The following is a 16,826-nucleotide window of genomic DNA, read 5'->3' as shown; positions in this document are numbered from 1 at the left end:
GACATCTAAGGACATCACCTGAGCTGAAGAAAAGCCATTCAAAAAAAAAGCCATGTGGAGAATGACAAGATATTGCCAAAACTTCAGTTAAACAATCAGCAGTGAAATTTGAAACTATTGGTATGACAAATCCTGTTTCAGACCTGTTGACTTAGATTCACTTGCGCAACCGTAATTGGCCCAAAACAGGAAATAAGTGTAATGTATATATACTGCTCTAACCTCTTTTTCTCCACCTTCCTTCTTCCTACAGATAAAGCAGATGTTTCAGCCAGCTCTGAGAATCAGCAGTAAGTAATGTATTTATTTTAAGGTGAACATTTTATGATGCAAATACATTGATGCTTTTTCAGTGGTAAATCATATATTGTAAAAGAATCTATGATTTTTCAAAACTTAATCACTTTTATTGAGAGTAATGGGCTTAATTTTTATACTCTTTCTTAAGCTGAGAAAATACTATGTAGCTCTATTATTCCAAAAGCACTTTTAGCGAATTTAATATTTAAATTAAATTTTACTTTTCATTCTAAAATAGGTAATATAACTTCCATGTTTATGACTTTTGGAAACAATTATACCAGAACTTCCTTTCAAGGAAAAATGAATAACTAAAGAGATATGTGTCACATACTTCCATATTAATAATTTCACTCATATTCACATATATGGCTATGTCATTGGTACAGACTATATTAAAGTAAGGATCAGAAGCTATTGCTAATAATTTTAAATCTATCAAAACAAAATTATAGCACTGACATAGAGATAAAAAAATATCCTGAATGATTATCAGCATAATATACAATTTCCCTCATGAAATTCCCTCAAATCAAAAAGAAAACAAAAGACTTATAAGTTTTCTGATCAAAAGTTAATGACAAATCCTGTTTCAGACCTGTTGACTTATATTTGCTTACATAAGCAAATATAGTATCTGCTGTGTATATTTTATATAAGAAAGCAGTTTCAACAAAGAATTTTTCTGGCAAATAAGAAATGGTACCTAATCACAACATTCAAGGAGTAATTTACCCTGCAGAGCTAAGATTTTATTTGCAAAAATATTTTATTAATGTTCTCCTCTATGGCTAAACTGCCATCCAGGGAGTTTAGGAAGGATTTATACTGTTGCCAGAGAAGATCCGGTGTTGCGTCTTTTGTCAATTAAAACCAAAATCTACACCTGCTTCTGTGTGACTCACCTTCTGGAGGAGCATCAAAGGAAATTAAACCGATGACAAGTTGCAAATGCAGGAACTACTCTATAATGATGCGTCGTGAGGTCATTTGGAACCCCTGAATAGAGCTCAGACTTGTAAGAGGAAGAGGCAAATTAGGAGGAAGGGTGTCAGACCTCTAAAGTAATGTCTAAATCAGATAGTGCTAATAATTCCAGTGATGCTGTTTAGTAAGTTCAAGTAAGGGAAAGGAAAAAATGTGGAAAAGAAAAAAAAAACTTGCTTTTGGGAACTGTCAAGGCGGCTACTATTATTTAGGTATCTTTGCAGATTTCCTAGATGATGATGTCTAGAAGTTTGGCAAACTTTGTACGGTGTCATAGGCTGCTTTCTGTAGTGCAGACAAGTGGCTGAGATAAAGAAAGTGACCAGAATGAAGATTAAATGTGACATCTAAAGTTCAAAAAGATTGCATCAAATACTTTCCTGTGCTGTGACTGGTATGCAGATGTGTCTGTACCCACAAAGCACACATTATACATATGTGTGTTGATGCTTTTAATGACTTTTTCTGGTCTAAATGTTTGAAACGTTTTCATCCCCTCCTTTCAGGAGCTAGGGCTTTGAGGCCAAACTGTCTGCACTTACCCTCCAGTTCTTTTGCATGCAAGCATATGGCATTTCATTATTAAATCTCTGATCCGGGGACTGAAGATCTGTAAACTAGGGTATTGAGTCATGTAATCTACTATCTAGACTGTTAGGAGTTTTAACGGGCCCATAAAGAGTGACACAGTGCTTCACACAAAACACAGGTCACCATATAATGGCATGATCATATAGTTCACTTAAGGCAAAGGGATATGGTCTTGAAAACATGCATGTAAAACATTTCATCTATTTATAAATTTAACCCCTCTGTATTTACTTTCATAGGTAATGATTAATAAGGATCTGGTTTTTTTGCTTCTTTAAAATTTTCCCCATATAGCAAGGTAATTTCCCCAAAGTCACATGCTAGATAATCTGTTCTTCCTCTAATGCTTTTCTATGCTACCTTGTTTTGTCTGTCTCTTAAATTTTCTATTCACTTTCATTGGCCCATTTTTCTCTTCCTAATACAACATCCAAATTTTGTCAAGACAAGTTTGGAGCCTATTTTAATAACTAGTATGAAAAGATTACCAAATTAATTCTTCTTATTAAAAAGTATATTCAGTTATTCATAGGCCAATTAGAATTTTTACTAGGATTACAAACAATTTTCATATTAATTTAATTAGGATTGATAACTTTATTATATTAACACATACCATAATAGAATGAAAATCTCTTAACTTATGCGTATCTTCTTTTGTGTCCTTTACTAGAGTTTAAAAGTAGTCTCCAAACATTTTTTTTTCTAATTCTTGGTTATATCATAAATAAGCTTTATATTTTTTGTACTTTTTTTTTTAAGTTTATTTATTTATTTTGAGGTGAGAGAGAACACGAGCAGGGGAGAGGCAGGTAGAGAGTAAGAGAGAGAATTCCAAGCTAGCTCCACACTGTCAGTGAAGAGTCCCATGTGGGACTCGATCTCATGAACTGTGAGACCATGACCTAAATCAAAGCTGGACACTTAACAGACTGAGCCACCCAGGAGCCCCTATTTTTCATGCTATGAGTTGTATGTTTCTTTTTAATCTTATTTTCTAGTTGAGTGTTGCCAGTTTATGGCAATGGTATTTTTTATAGGTTGACTATTACATCTTACAAACTTTTCATTATGGTGCATTCTCCAGATAATTGGCCATATCATTTAAAAATAATACTAATATTACCTCTTCCTTTCAAGACTTACAAATATGTACTTTTTTTCTTATGACTTTGATAAGGACCTCTCTAATATGATGTTGAACAATACCAATGACATTAATCATTCTTTTTTGTTGTTGTTGTTCTCAATATTAAATGAATGCACCTAGAGTTTCTCCAATAACTACAATATTTGCTAGAGATATTTAGCAATATTTCCATTACCAAATTAATAATCTCTCGTCTTCTTTGTTCTTATTTTTAACTATAACTAGGGGTTGAATTTAATAACATATTTTGCCACATGATTTTTCTTTAGTCCATTAATGTGATGAATTTGACCAATATATTTTCTAATTTTGAATTATTCTTTTTATAATTTTTAATTATTCTTACAGTCCTGATATAAAACTTACTTGATCATGGATTTTTTTGAAATTTGTTTTTATTTGAGTATAGTTGATACACAATGTTATATTAGTCTCAGATGTACAACTTAATGATTTGACAAGATTATATATTATATTATGTTTACCTCAAGTATAAGCTACCATGTGTCCCATTACATCACTCTTACAGTATCACTGACTATATTCCTTATGCTTTGCTTTTTATTCCCATGACTTACTCATTCTGTAACAAGAGACCTGTATTTCCCTCTCCCCTTCACCCATTTTGCCCCCTCTGCATCCCTTCCCTTTGGCAACCATCAGTTTGTTCTCTATGTTTATAGTTCTGATTTTGCTGTTTGTTTCTTCTTCTTCATCTTCTTCTTTTAAATTCCATTTATGAGTAGACTGTCTCCCTCAGTCTGACTTATTTCACTTAGTATAGTACTGTCTAGATGCATCCATGTTGTCTCAAATGGCACCAGATTTTCTCACTATATCGTTTCTTCCATCATTCCTCCAGAGTTCATGTCAGGGTGATAATACGAAGCCTGCCTATTTTTACAGCCTAACTAGAATAGAAGCCTAAATGCTTACTTTATTTATTTATTCATTCATTCATTCATTCATACATACATAATTTTATTTTATTTTTAAAAATTTTTTTAATTGTCTTGAGAGAGAGAGAGAGTGCATGTGTAAATGGGGGAGGGACAGAGAAAGAAGGAGACAGAATCCCAAGCAGGCTCCGCACTGTCAGCTCAGAGCCCAATGCAGGGCTCCAACTCACAAACCGTGAGACTGTGACCTGAGTTGAAGTCAGACACTTAATCTACTGAGCCACCCAATTGACCCTATACATAATTTTAGGGAGAAATAGAATGCCAGTGGGGGAGAGGTGCATAGAAAGAGAGAGCTAGAGAGAGAGAGAGAGAGAGAGAGAGAGAGAGAATCCTAAGCAGGCTCCAGGCTCCATGCTCAGCAAGAAGCCTGATACAGGGCTCAATCCCACATGACCTGAGCCAAAATCAAGAGTCAGATGCTCAATCTACTGAGCCACGCAAGCACCCTGAAAAGTTTGCTTGTTAAATCAACCCTTTTATGAATTCTTCTCTTAGGAACTAAACAAATTCTCCCTAGTGTCTAATTTGAAAATCCTTATTTCCATAAAATGGGCTTTTAAGGCAAGGTATGGCTATATAATTTTTGTAAGTTTATGTTTTTCATTAATTAGTAAGCAGTGATATCATGTCATTAGAGAAAACAACTTATTTTTTTCAAGTGAGTATTTCAAACTTAGGGGTGCTCCTAACACCAATATAAAGAAGAAGCTATATGCTATAATTTAATTGTGTATATAAATTTATGCTTTAGAAAGACACAATTTGCTCTGCTGTATATAGTTAGCAGTAAATCATCAACACTTGGATTTGTAAATCTTTGAATCCCTTTGACTTTTCCCTAGTCACACTCTTGAGAAATTACTGATCTCTTGAAAAGGAAAATTATGAATGGAAGAGCAGAAAACTGTATAAGAAGAGAGACTTGGTGACTTGCATGTAGCAAAATAACTCTTTTGAGGGCAACGATTTAGAAAGAATCTAAAGTTTGTTCCCAAGGAAATAGTCGAGGAGATATATCATGACGCACATTTAAAAATTGTCTATATGCAAGTGAATAACAAGAAGACTCTATTACTTTCCTAATTTTTTAAAAAATCTTTGCTTACTTTTGAGAGAAAGAGAGAGACAGAGTGTGAGCAGGGGAGGGGCAGGGAGAGAGGGAGACACAGATTCTTGAAGCAGGTTCCAGGCTTTAAACTGATAGCATAGAGCCCAAAGCATGGCTGAAACTCACAGATAGTGAAATCATGACCTGAGCCAAAGTCAGAGTCTTAACTGACTGAGCCACCTAGGCACCCCTCCTAATTCTTTCTAATGTTTTCTGTATGACTCTACCAAATGGAAATGCAAATAAAACGTATCCTATCTGCACCTGCTATTTAGGGAGGCCCCTGGGGGCAAGAGGTGAGGTGGAGCTAAATGCATTGGTCTTACAATATATCTGAATATCTGAATACAAAACATCTGAAATATTTATTTCCAGAGCCTTGCTCTATGCTAGATTCTTCCCTTTCCTTCTCCAAAAGTCCCAAAATGGGTCTAGGCAAAAGACAATAAAACTTTACCTTTCACTTTTGCACACATGGGAAAGTCCAACCAGCTCACACTGAGGGCATTAGAATTATGGGCTCCCCTAACAACATGCTAAGACAGGGCTGGCAAGAATCCTGTCCTTTTTCCTTGACCATGCTCAACAATATCTAGCATGCTATCATGGATAGAATGTGGAATAACTGATTGCCATTGACTTGAAAAAAAAAAAAGGGAGGGTCTATTTTCCTCTTTTGCTTTCAAATTTTCTAGGAGGCCCACCTGAGGCCATGACAAAGGGATGTGCATGGCCCAAGGACACTAGTGTAAGAGTGAGTCCCCTGGAGACTTTGTAAGCTTCTGCAGCTCCTTCTCTGACCAAATACAGAGTGAACCATCTTTTGCCATAGCTACTCACAATGTAGATATGGGGGGAAAGTCAAATGTAAAGAAATTGAGAGAAAATAGAATATTAATATAAATCAGAAAAACTGAATAAAATACAAATTGACTGGGTGGGCTTTAAATATTCCCATCCAGAGACAAGATCGGTGTTTTTGGAGTTAGCCTGTGAGTTTCTTTGGAAAGAAGAACTTAGAAATGTTCCCATTCTTGAAGGATATGGTTAAAATTCAGGTTAAGAATTAACATGACCAAAGACATAAAGGGCATATGATCAAAGGATAATGAGGTATAAACAAGGAACCCCTCATAAGGAGAGTTATGAGAAAAAGATTATCTAATGAATAATGTACCTACCAGGTTGGGTTCCCCAGGTAATGGTAACAAAATCTGAGACAAGGAGATAAAAAAATACATTTGGGATCAATTCCCTATGAAGGGAGGGAAGGGAAGCAAGATTGCTCCAAGATAGAGGTCAAACTGTGGTGTAGTCTAATCGGAGGCTTCAGCCAATTAATTGAAGTGTCAACAAGCTGAGAGATTTCTGCTGGGTACACCTCCCCCTGAGGGCACAGGCATCCTTTGCTCTAACATTACTTATCTCCCTATTAACAAGAACCATATGAAGTGATCCTATGTCACCATAGTCCAACTTGAAAAAGATTTTCAATTTCATATAACTAGTTACAACAGGATTAATGACAATAAACCCCAGACTTCTTAACATCTATAGTGCACCCTTTCCATTATCACAATACCCGGTGCCAACTTTAGGTATTCAGGTTTGTTCAATAGGGACCAGGTATCTCTGAGAAATGAACGATGTTTTCTTGGACACTAAGTTTATGTATTTGCTTTATACAGAATTTAAGTTAATTTTTCCTTCCATAATCTTTCTTTTCTGTCTTCAAATTTTCATTTTATTCTCCTACCTCTTCCTCTGTTCCACCTAATAATTACAGTATAAACAAAATCAACTTTTTCTTACTTCTGTAAGTGATATTTTAATGGGATATAAGAGTTTACATTTCCAAAAATCTGTAGGAACACCTGCATAATTTGTATCCCTCATAGAACTCTCTTGCAGGAATATGCTGCTAATTTTGTGATTTTCATTCTAATTCTCTCCCTTCCTGTTCTAATTATTTAAAAAATATTATTAAATAAATACTTCATTAAATAAAAAAATACTTCATTAAAATGCCAACAAACTTCTCCATTATTTTAACAAAGTTACATATCTAAAGGTTATCATAATGAGGCATATTTTCAACACGAGATGCATATCCTAAGAAAATTGATAGATGCATATCCTAAGAAAATTACTTGAGCTCTTTAAGTTTTAGGAGTTTTATTTCATATTTGAGGGACAATAGTAGAGGATTAACTTGTTAATATTGTGTATTTTTTTTCTAATCTTTTCAAATGTGTTTAGTAATCTACCAGCTATTTAACAGCCGGGAAAAGCTTTATAGTAATGCATGAATATTTTTTGTCAAGGAAGAAGATTCATTAAATGCTTTCATTCTTACCAGGAACCCCAGGCCTCCAAAAAGTATAATACAGTTTAGTGGGAAATAGATATTGAGGCTAAAAGAAATCTTGGGTTCTGTCCCAGCTACACTCTAACTGGCAATAGTGCTTTGGGAGGTCACTTATGCTTCTGTGCCTCTGTTCTCTTACGTGATTGTCATAATGCCTAAACTGTTAGCTACACCAGGTTGCAAAAGAAAAACAACTAATAGGCTTGACAAAGTCAGACACACTTTCCAAAGAGTTAATAATCTTCTTCTTTTTCTAATTACAGTAATTACAGTAACACAGACTTATTATAGAAAATGCAAAAAAGAATGTCTCACCACGTGAAGATAAACTAATTCTCTTGTATTTCTGTTTAATCTCATTTGTTCTTTGTCTGATAATTATTTTGTGGGAGAAGGGGATGAGATCCTATTTCTGTTACTTCAGGAGAGTAATAATGTAAGCATTCCCAAATCTCCCTACATATCAAGATTGTCAATATGACCATGCAATAAAATTTCTTCTCTTACCTTAAAACTACTCCAAAATACCTGTGACATGCTTTTTGTCATAGATCCATGAGCAAAGCAAGGCTCATTGAGATATGGATGCTGGATGGGAGTCAGAGGTAACCAGATCTCTCAGTGTCTTCCTCACACATGGGCACCTGAATGCAAATCTGTAGCTCCAGAAGATTTCAAATTACCATATTTTATGGACCTTCAAACTCACTCAGAAATAACCTAACCCTCAAATACCAAATATGGGAATGTGTGTGAGACTTCTTGGGCTGCCATAACAAAATACCACAGACTGGGTGGCTTCAGAAATTTGTTTTCTCACAGTTATGGAGGTTCAAAGTCTGAGACCAAGGTAACAGTATAGTCAATTTCTGATGAGACTTCTCTTCTTGACTTGCAGACAGCCACCTTCTCACTATGTTCTCACATAGAATCTTCTTGTATGTGTGAATATGAGAAACAGGAAGTGGGGGTGGGGAGAGGGCTCTGGTATCTCTCCCTATATGTACGCTAACCTCATTGGATCAGGGTTCATTCTTATTACCTCATTTAATCTTAACTACTTTCTTAGAAACCCAAATACAAATATAGCCACAATGGCTTCCACATATGAATTTTGGGAGGGCACAAACATTCATCCATAACAGAAGCTAAGAATTTCCCATATACCATTTTTTAACTTTGAAGCATAAGCATTGTTTTTGTTATAACACCATCAGAGACATAACTGTTATGTCTAATATACTCCAACAAGAGAATGTATTCTAATTTATTTGGGCATTTTATCTCCCTGCTATTGAGCATGTAGTAAATTGTAAGGTTTTTATCCTTATAAATATTAATGTAATAAAAATGTATGCCTAAAGTTTTTCCAGTATACATTATTATTTCTTCAGGATTCCAAGAAGTTAAATTAGTGAGGCAAAGGATGTGAACCTATTAAGGGCATCAGTACAGATTGTAATTTAATCTTAAAAGTGAGAAATCTACCTTCTGTTTTTAGATACAGAAGGAGAATGTTGCCTTTTTTAGAATTTGAGGCATTGTAATAGTGAAAGGTTTGAATGGGAATGAATCAGGACACTGGCTACATTGGTGTAGTTGAAAGTATTAAAGAAAAGCACTTCCTTCTCAGTGGATTTACCTAGGGTTCTAGTAATGTCAAATACATGAGCCAGATTCATTACAGGAAAGAAATGGCACATGATAACTAGTAATTTGAAGAGATCTTAATGAGGGTATATTTATGAAGGATTAAGAAGGATTTAAGGAAACCAGCAAGGACTATTCCAGTGGTATCCCAGTATTGCTAACAGTTGGGAGCTAATACTTCTCCTCAGTAGGCAATGTGAAGAAGCCATTCCTAGAATCCGAAGGGAAGAGCTACATAGACAAGACTGTGGAACTAGGGTAAAATAGGGTAGTATGTAGATGCACTTCACATTTATAGGTGTACTTCAAAGGCTTCAACCGAGTACCTCCTTTTGTTCTTTACATCCTATGAAGGGCTGCTTCTGGGTGCATCCATTATCATTCTATTGGCATCTTGTAACAAATCTTCTCTTGTTATATTATTAATGAACGTGGAATAACTGAGATCATTACATTGTTTTGTTTTGTTTTGTTTTGTTTTGTTTTGTTTTCCTATATTCCTCAGAAGTTCATGCACTAAACATTCTAATGCAGGTCTTTGTTCCCTTTGTGTTTTTTTTTTTTTTTCTTTTTTTCCTCCCCCAGCCATGGCCTTATTCCTGGAGTTGCTGTTCCTGGCTCTTGTGTTGCTTCCATTCTTTCCTGCAAATGGACAGGTACGGTCAAGGTTAAAAATATTTTCAGAACGATTGAAGCAACTCTGAGGAATAGCAAGCTATTAGATCAGTTTGCAAAACTGAAAAGTATTACAGTGTCTGGTACATCACAAAGTACTCATCCGTTGCTCGAGTACTTAACACAGTTAATTTTAAGGCTGTGATGACGAGCTGTAGCCTCTAGCCACGTGAGGGTATTGAACACTAGAAATACAGACGATCGGGACTGAGATCTGCATAAACACATGGAGAATTCAATACTTAGTAAAAAAAAAAAAGTCAAAATATTTCATTAATAATTTTAAAATTGATTTCATGATGAAAGCATAACATTTTGAATCTATTAAATAAATATGTTATTTGATCTGTTTATTTTTTTCCTTTTCAAAGTGGCCACCCAGAAATTAAAATTATGTTTGATACAGGGCACCTGGGTGGGTCAGTCAGTTAAGTGGTTGACTGCGTTTCAGCTCAGGTCATGATCTCATAGCCATGAAATCAAGCCCTGCATCGGGCTCCATCATGGGCGTGAAGCCACTTAAGACTTTCTCTCCTTCTCTCTCCCTCTGGCCCTCTCCCTCTCTCTTTCTCTCTCTCTCTTAAAAAAAATTTTTGGGTGTGCCTGGGTGGCTCAACCAGTTAAGCATCCAACTCTTGGTTTCAGCTCAGGTCATGATCTCACCACAGTTCATGAGTTCAAGCCCTGCGTTGGTCTCTGAGCTGACAGAGCAGAGCCTGCTTGGGATTTTTTGTCTCCCTCTCTCTCTGCCCCTCCTCTGCTCGCTCTCTCTCTCAACATAAACAAACAAAAACAATTTTTTGTATAAGTTTGATACTGTAATTATATTTCTATTGAAAGCAATGATCCACAGGTTTAAAAGCTGTCCAAATATCTTTTTTGATTTCCTTTTATTTAATTCATTACAATGTGATTTTCACAGAAAATTAACAATATATTTATATATTATATAATCTCAGATTAGCAAAACTTCTTCACATACTTCACCACATTTATTTTCATAGTTACTGTATGATAATAATTATACCTATTTTTAAATTTAAAAAAAGAAAGTTTACTAGTGATATTAAGTATTTGGATTTTTTTTTCATGGTCTTAAATTAGTACGTAAAGAATAAGATGCTCTAATTATTCCTTTAAAAATTTTTTTCATCTTCCTTTTTTTAATATAATTTATTGTCAAATGTTTATTTATTTAAGAGAGAGAAAGAGTATGAGCAGCCGAGAGGCAGAGAGAGGGAGACACAGAATCTGAAGAAGGCTCCAGGCTCTGAGCTGTCAGCACAGAGCCCAATGCAGGGCTCGAGCCTACAAACCGCAAGATCATGACCTGAGCCAAAGTCAGATGCTCAACTGACTGAGCCACCCAGGCACCCCTAAGCTGCTCTAATTATTTCTAATACACTGATGCCCTTTAATAATCCTAAGAACAGGATGAATCATTCTTTTAAGTACTTAGCGTGTAGGTGCTTATACAATGTGTCTATCTTCTGATCAGAAAAAGTCTGTCACTGCTGTCTGTTTGTGTATTCTTTGTTAACTCTGAGCATACGAGAACAGCTAGGGATCCTCAGATCAAAGAGTTCAGACACTAGGTCAAAACTCACATGGCATTCAGAAATACAGTCATTATATTACCACAATTAATTTTCAGTCTGAAGATAATTTGCTCATCACCTCGGTCTTCAGTCAAAAAGTTTGCTTTCTCCCCAGTCTCTTTCTTAAAGATTTTTTCATGGTCCTTACTGCCCCTCTGTTATCTTTCTGGTCCATCTCCTGGTCTTCATTTTTGAAATTATTTAAAGGAGAGATATTTTGCTCTTTTGCACCACTTACCGTTAGCTAATCAGATTCTCTACATACTTTCTGCCCCTTCTCAAGAATGCTAGAAAACACTAATCATCCTTTATAACCCCAATCCAGACCATCTTTTACAAAGTTTTCCTAGCCTCAATCAAGAATTCACCCTTTGTTTTTTTGTATATCTAGCAGAATCCACCTATCATTTTAGTTACAATGTAACTGAAATATATGTAATTATTTTATTATTTATGTCATATAGTCTATCAAAATAAACTTTTTAAGGATCAATAGATAGATACCATGTTAGATCTATTTTATGTTCAACACTCTTCATATTTCCTGTTACCTAATAAAAGCTCTCTTGAAACTCATTTAAAAACAACAATGACAAAGACACGTCTTCAGTAGGATTTATATCTATACAAAGCAATATAGGATATGGAGGAGGAAATAATGACTTCTTTCGCAGGGGCCAAATTTTTATGTATTTTGAAATGAAATTCTCTTAAGCAGGTTTTTGAGGGTCAATAGGAAATATCCAAGGTATTTTGAAATGAAATTCTCTTAAGCAGGTTTTTGAGGGTCAATAGGAAATATCCAAGGATGTTATTTTATGCTTTTGTGTAAAGCAGAGGTTGGTCACTGTTAATATTTCACATGCGCATCCTTTCTAGCTTAGGAGTTAGTAGCTGCGAATGTGCCACATCTGTGGGTACAATGGCATTCACTATTGGTTCCTGCCTTAGGAACATACAAACAAGCAGGGGAAATGGATGCATAAATAAATAGTGGCGATAAACATGGCTAAACCTAAACTTACATTATTTGGAGGGCTTTGAGGGAACTCATTATTGGGGTAGGAGAGAATAACTTACCCCAGTGTGTCAGGTAAAATCAACAAAGGGCCCTGTCTGTTTAGACTTTGACTTCAAACTCTTACTCATATTCATACAACAAAACACTCATGTATTAATTTAAGTCATCAATTATCTTAACCTGTGGGAACAACTCACCTACCCTAGGCTAGACACAACCTCACACACACATACACACGTACAATGATAAAATATACCAAAAATTTCAGCAGCTGATATAATACTTTATTCTGTTACTAAAAAGGAACAGAATCAGCAATGGCCCATTAATTAGATGACTTTGCTCCCTCTAAATGGCCTTGGAAATTTTTTGATGTTGCAAAATTATCTTTTGAGTGACCCCATGAAATCAGATCATAATAAAGTAGATCATAATACATATCATAACAGGAAGAATGATTTTACTAGAGTATTTTAAGTACTTTAAAATTTTTTTAACTTAAAAAATTTTTAAGTTTATTTATTTTGAGAGAGAGAGAGAGACCAGGTGCAAGAGCTTAAGCAGGGGAGGGGTGGAGAGAAAGAGAATCTTAAGAAGGCTCTGCATTGTCATTGCTGAGCCCAAAGATGTAGGGCTTGAAACCACAAACCATGAGATCATGAGCTGAGCTGAAATCAACAGTTGGTGGCTTAACCAACTGAGCCACCCAGTCGCCCCTTACTAGAATATTGAATAAACTTTGAATCTGAACATTCTTTCTCCAAATACATTCTAAATACATTATTTCTCTAAATACAGGACATGTCAGGTCAAAATTTCCTTAAAGTCTAGGATGAATCTTGAGCTCCACTCTCATCCCACCTGCTGCAGCCTGATCAAATGTGAATCAAGGTGTCTTAATGTTTCCATTGTGTACCTTTATGGTTATAAAATATTATCACTCATATGGATAGAAGCAGCACATTAAGAGTTCCCTTGAAACTAGAAATTGACATCTGTGGCCTCAGAGAATGTTCTAATTTGTCATGCTCCGAACTCCATTACTATTCTCAAAGCTTTAAACTGCTTTTTTTTATTTGTCACAGTTTTGGCTCAGGTTCATTGGCAATGCTTAGTAACTACTATTGGCTTGAACTGAATGCTTCTAAAGTGATCATTGCTCCCTGGAATTAATATTTACTCTTCAATGCAATTTTTTAAAAGTAAAATACAACAAAATGTTTAACAAGCAAATTCATCTTAGGAAATATGAAATCGCCACATAGAGGAAAGGGAGGAGGCCACTGGGCTGGGGAGCCGGTCAGGGAGACTAAGGACAGAATCAACTACATAAGAAACGGAGGAGGGTAGGCACCGGGGAGAGAACCAGAGGCCAAGAGAATGGGGGCTGTGGACCCAGTTAGGGAGAAGGCAGGGCACTGGGGGTTGGACAAAAAAAATCAAAATAGTTTGGCTATGTGGGGTGCCTAGAGTGTCCAACTTTGGTTCAAGTCATGATCTCACAGTTGGTGGGTTCAAGCCCAGCGTAGGGTTCTGTGCTGACAGCTTGGAGCCTGGATCCTGCTTCAGATTCTGTCTCCCTCTCTCTCTGCCTCTTCCCTGCTCATGCTCTCTCTCTCTCTCAAAAATAAATAAACATTAAAAAAAAAGTTTATCAAAATAGTTTGGCCACAAATCATAAACACACTATGTTTCTACAGTGGGGAAAGGGAGAAAGAGAGTAAAAGGGAGGAGAGGCTGTTATGAGGAGGGACTATGGGGGTCCTACCGCCCTGCTGTGAACCCCCTCCCCATCCTAACTCCTTCCCTCTATGTCTGTGAATGCATGTGTCTGTGCGGGCCTGTGTGCAGACTTCCTTATTCCCCTCCCCACCCACACCTCACCCCCACCCTAATTGCTGCCACTTAAGTTGCTGCTAGCTGTCATTCAGCTTCACTGCTCTGCCCAACTTCTTCAGAGGGGGAAAGGGGAGGAGTGGGGGGGGGAGCAGCCCCCAGACAGCCCTGCCCCCACCCTCCCCCTCCACTTCTACCAGAAGTCCTGGGGAGGGGGGGAGGTGGTAGGAGTCAGGGTCACAGTATTTTGTGACAACCACTCTGTTGGCAAACTTGCAACCCTTCAGGCCCTGCATGGCTTTCTGGCAGTCAAACAGGGAGGTGAACTCCAGGAAAAGCCTTCCGCAGCTGGGCACCTCAAAGCTGTCCAAGGGCTGAGGGACCAATTTTAACAAATCTTAAAATGGTAACCATAATTTTATTTCTCTTTAGGATCCATCCTTTGCTGCTTTGTCAACTACTCGAATACAAGTCCAAAAAGAGATTGTACATAAACACAATGAACTAAGGAGATCAGTCTCTCCACCTGCCAGCAACATGCTAAAGATGGTAAGAGGCAGTGATAAAGGCTAGTGATGTGAAAAGTCACGATAAGAGCAGGGAGCTGGTAACTGACATCTCTTAAGTACCTTGTGCTTACATAATTTTGCTTCTATTTTGCTATTTCATTTGAGCTGTGTTATGGACAGGACAGAAATTAATTTTCCTTTATACGGTTAAATAATTTGTCAAGGGCTATTAGGTTGGGAAGGCAAAATTAGAAGCCAAATCTTCAGACATCAAATGTGAAGCCATTACACTTTTTGTTCACTGTCTTCCCTAGTCTAAAATAAAGGAGTCCCCTTTCCTTCAAAATCAGTGCCATTAAGAGTAAATAACAGTCCACTTTCCAAGGCATAATCCATAAAAGCTAGATCTCTCCCATTTGAATGCAATGGGCTGTAAGTGGAATTGGGAATAATCTAGGCCAGTTTATTACTATTGAAGTATAATTTAAATGCTTCAATATATTTGATGAGTATTTAGAGTGGCACTATTACTAAAAATCCTAGCTGTGTTTCCTCTCCTATCATAAATTGTCAGTGTTATTGTATTAGGTATTTCTCTCACTAGACACATCATTTATGAACTTCTTTTCACGTGGAAATTGGCACTGGGGCCCATAAACACACACACACAACTAACAAAAAGATCCTTCATACCAAAGACAATTACATAATATATCTATAGAAGCTTTTAAAATAGTGCAAATCAGTCTACCAATCAGACTATAAAGCATATGCTCTATTGGAGTTGAATCTTTAAGTGCATTTTTTTTTCTTGTGACATTTAGGAATGGAGCAGAGAAGCAGCAGCAAATGCCCAAAAATGGGCAAACAAGTGCACTTTAGAACACAGCAATGCAAAGGACCGAAAAACCAGTATGTAAATGAGCAAATATCTGTGGAATAAATGAATAATAAAATAATATTAGAAAAATCAAATAGAATGGGACATTCAGGGATGCTGAAAGAAGACTTAGTGAATAAATGTTGCTCTTTTTAAAATCAAAGTATCTGTATAGGGAGGGATCATTATAGATACCATTTTGGGCTTGTTGATTGCATTATGCCAAGAATTTCTGAAGCAATACTTCATGTATCACTCTGAACCAGCTCATGAATAAACAGGTCATGAATCATCATTTCTCCAATTTTAGAAATTATAAGATAAGGACAGGGGAGGAATGACTTCCCCAAGACACAATCTGAAGTGTCCTTACTGGAGAGTTTCATGCTTTGGGCAGGCTTATTGATCTCGGATCCACTGCCCTTTTTTGTGATATTGTGTAGCTGTTTGGTGTTTTGATATGTCCTCATTTTGTATTCATAAAATATACTGGATTATGTTGAATTTTTCCTGAATTTTGCTGTAAACATACCTAAACTTTTTAAATCATGATTAATATTTTGTGTATGTTGATTCAGTTTTTAGTTTTTGATAGTCAAGTACTTTATATAGACTGTGTACCTGTAATGCATAGAATAATGTTATATGCAAATATATACATAATTTCAAGAATTAGAAAAACTATTGGAGAAAACTTCTGTGCATAAACTATTCATAAAATATTTATTTACATTATTAAGCATGACAGGCAAACCCAATTGGAAAGTAGTGAATAATTACTTGTAACTTCAGTAGAACTACTGTTATTTATATTGCTGATGCCAAAATTATAATGAAATTAGGTAACTACATTCAGTAGAAGCTTAAAACAAATGGTCTTAACATCAAGTTCTGTTAGATTCTTAGTTTCTTTCCTTCCATATTAAAGAAAATTCCCAAGAATATTTTACACTCTCTTTAAGCAGCATGTAAACATTATATTTTAATGCACCAAAATGTAAATATTAAGTGAGGCCTGAAATGATAGGAAAATGTTTCTGGGCTTCAAGGCATTTCATTCTTTTTCTAAATTAATTTTATTACAGCAACAGTGCTTTTTTAAAAATTCTATTGTAGTAAGAACACTTAACATGAGACCTACATTCTTGACAAATTTTTAAGTGTACTGTACAATGCTGTTGACTTCAGGTA

General features: G+C 36.0%; 1 protein-coding gene and 1 long non-coding RNA gene across 2 annotated transcripts in view; one reads left to right on the top strand and one right to left on the bottom strand.

Annotated features, from left to right (window-relative positions):
* Positions 1-204: 204 nt before the first annotated feature.
* LOC132667173 (cysteine-rich secretory protein 2-like) overlaps positions 205-16,826 on the top strand; it is a 26,930-nt gene continuing 10,308 nt past the window's right edge. Inside the window, exons 1-4 of the mRNA XM_060615714.3 lie at positions 205-290; positions 9,702-9,772; positions 14,679-14,795; positions 15,580-15,667. Coding sequence (XP_060471697.2) covers positions 263-290; positions 9,702-9,772; positions 14,679-14,795; positions 15,580-15,667 — 304 coding nt within the window. The 5' untranslated portion in view covers positions 205-262. The remainder of the gene's footprint in view (positions 291-9,701; positions 9,773-14,678; positions 14,796-15,579; positions 15,668-16,826) is intronic.
* LOC132667175 (uncharacterized) overlaps positions 9,554-16,826 on the bottom strand; it is a 24,887-nt gene continuing 17,614 nt past the window's right edge. Inside the window, exon 2 of the long non-coding RNA XR_009605019.3 lies at positions 9,554-9,758. This is a non-coding gene — a long non-coding RNA (uncharacterized LOC132667175). The remainder of the gene's footprint in view (positions 9,759-16,826) is intronic.

The sequence above is a fragment of the Panthera onca genome, chromosome B2, assembly GCF_046562875.1.
Source record: "Panthera onca isolate mPanOnc1 chromosome B2, mPanOnc1 haplotype 2, whole genome shotgun sequence".
Lineage (NCBI taxonomy): Eukaryota > Metazoa > Chordata > Mammalia > Carnivora > Felidae > Panthera > Panthera onca.
The sequence above is the reverse complement of the archived record's forward strand: the minus strand, read 5'-3'. Positions and strand labels throughout refer to the sequence as shown.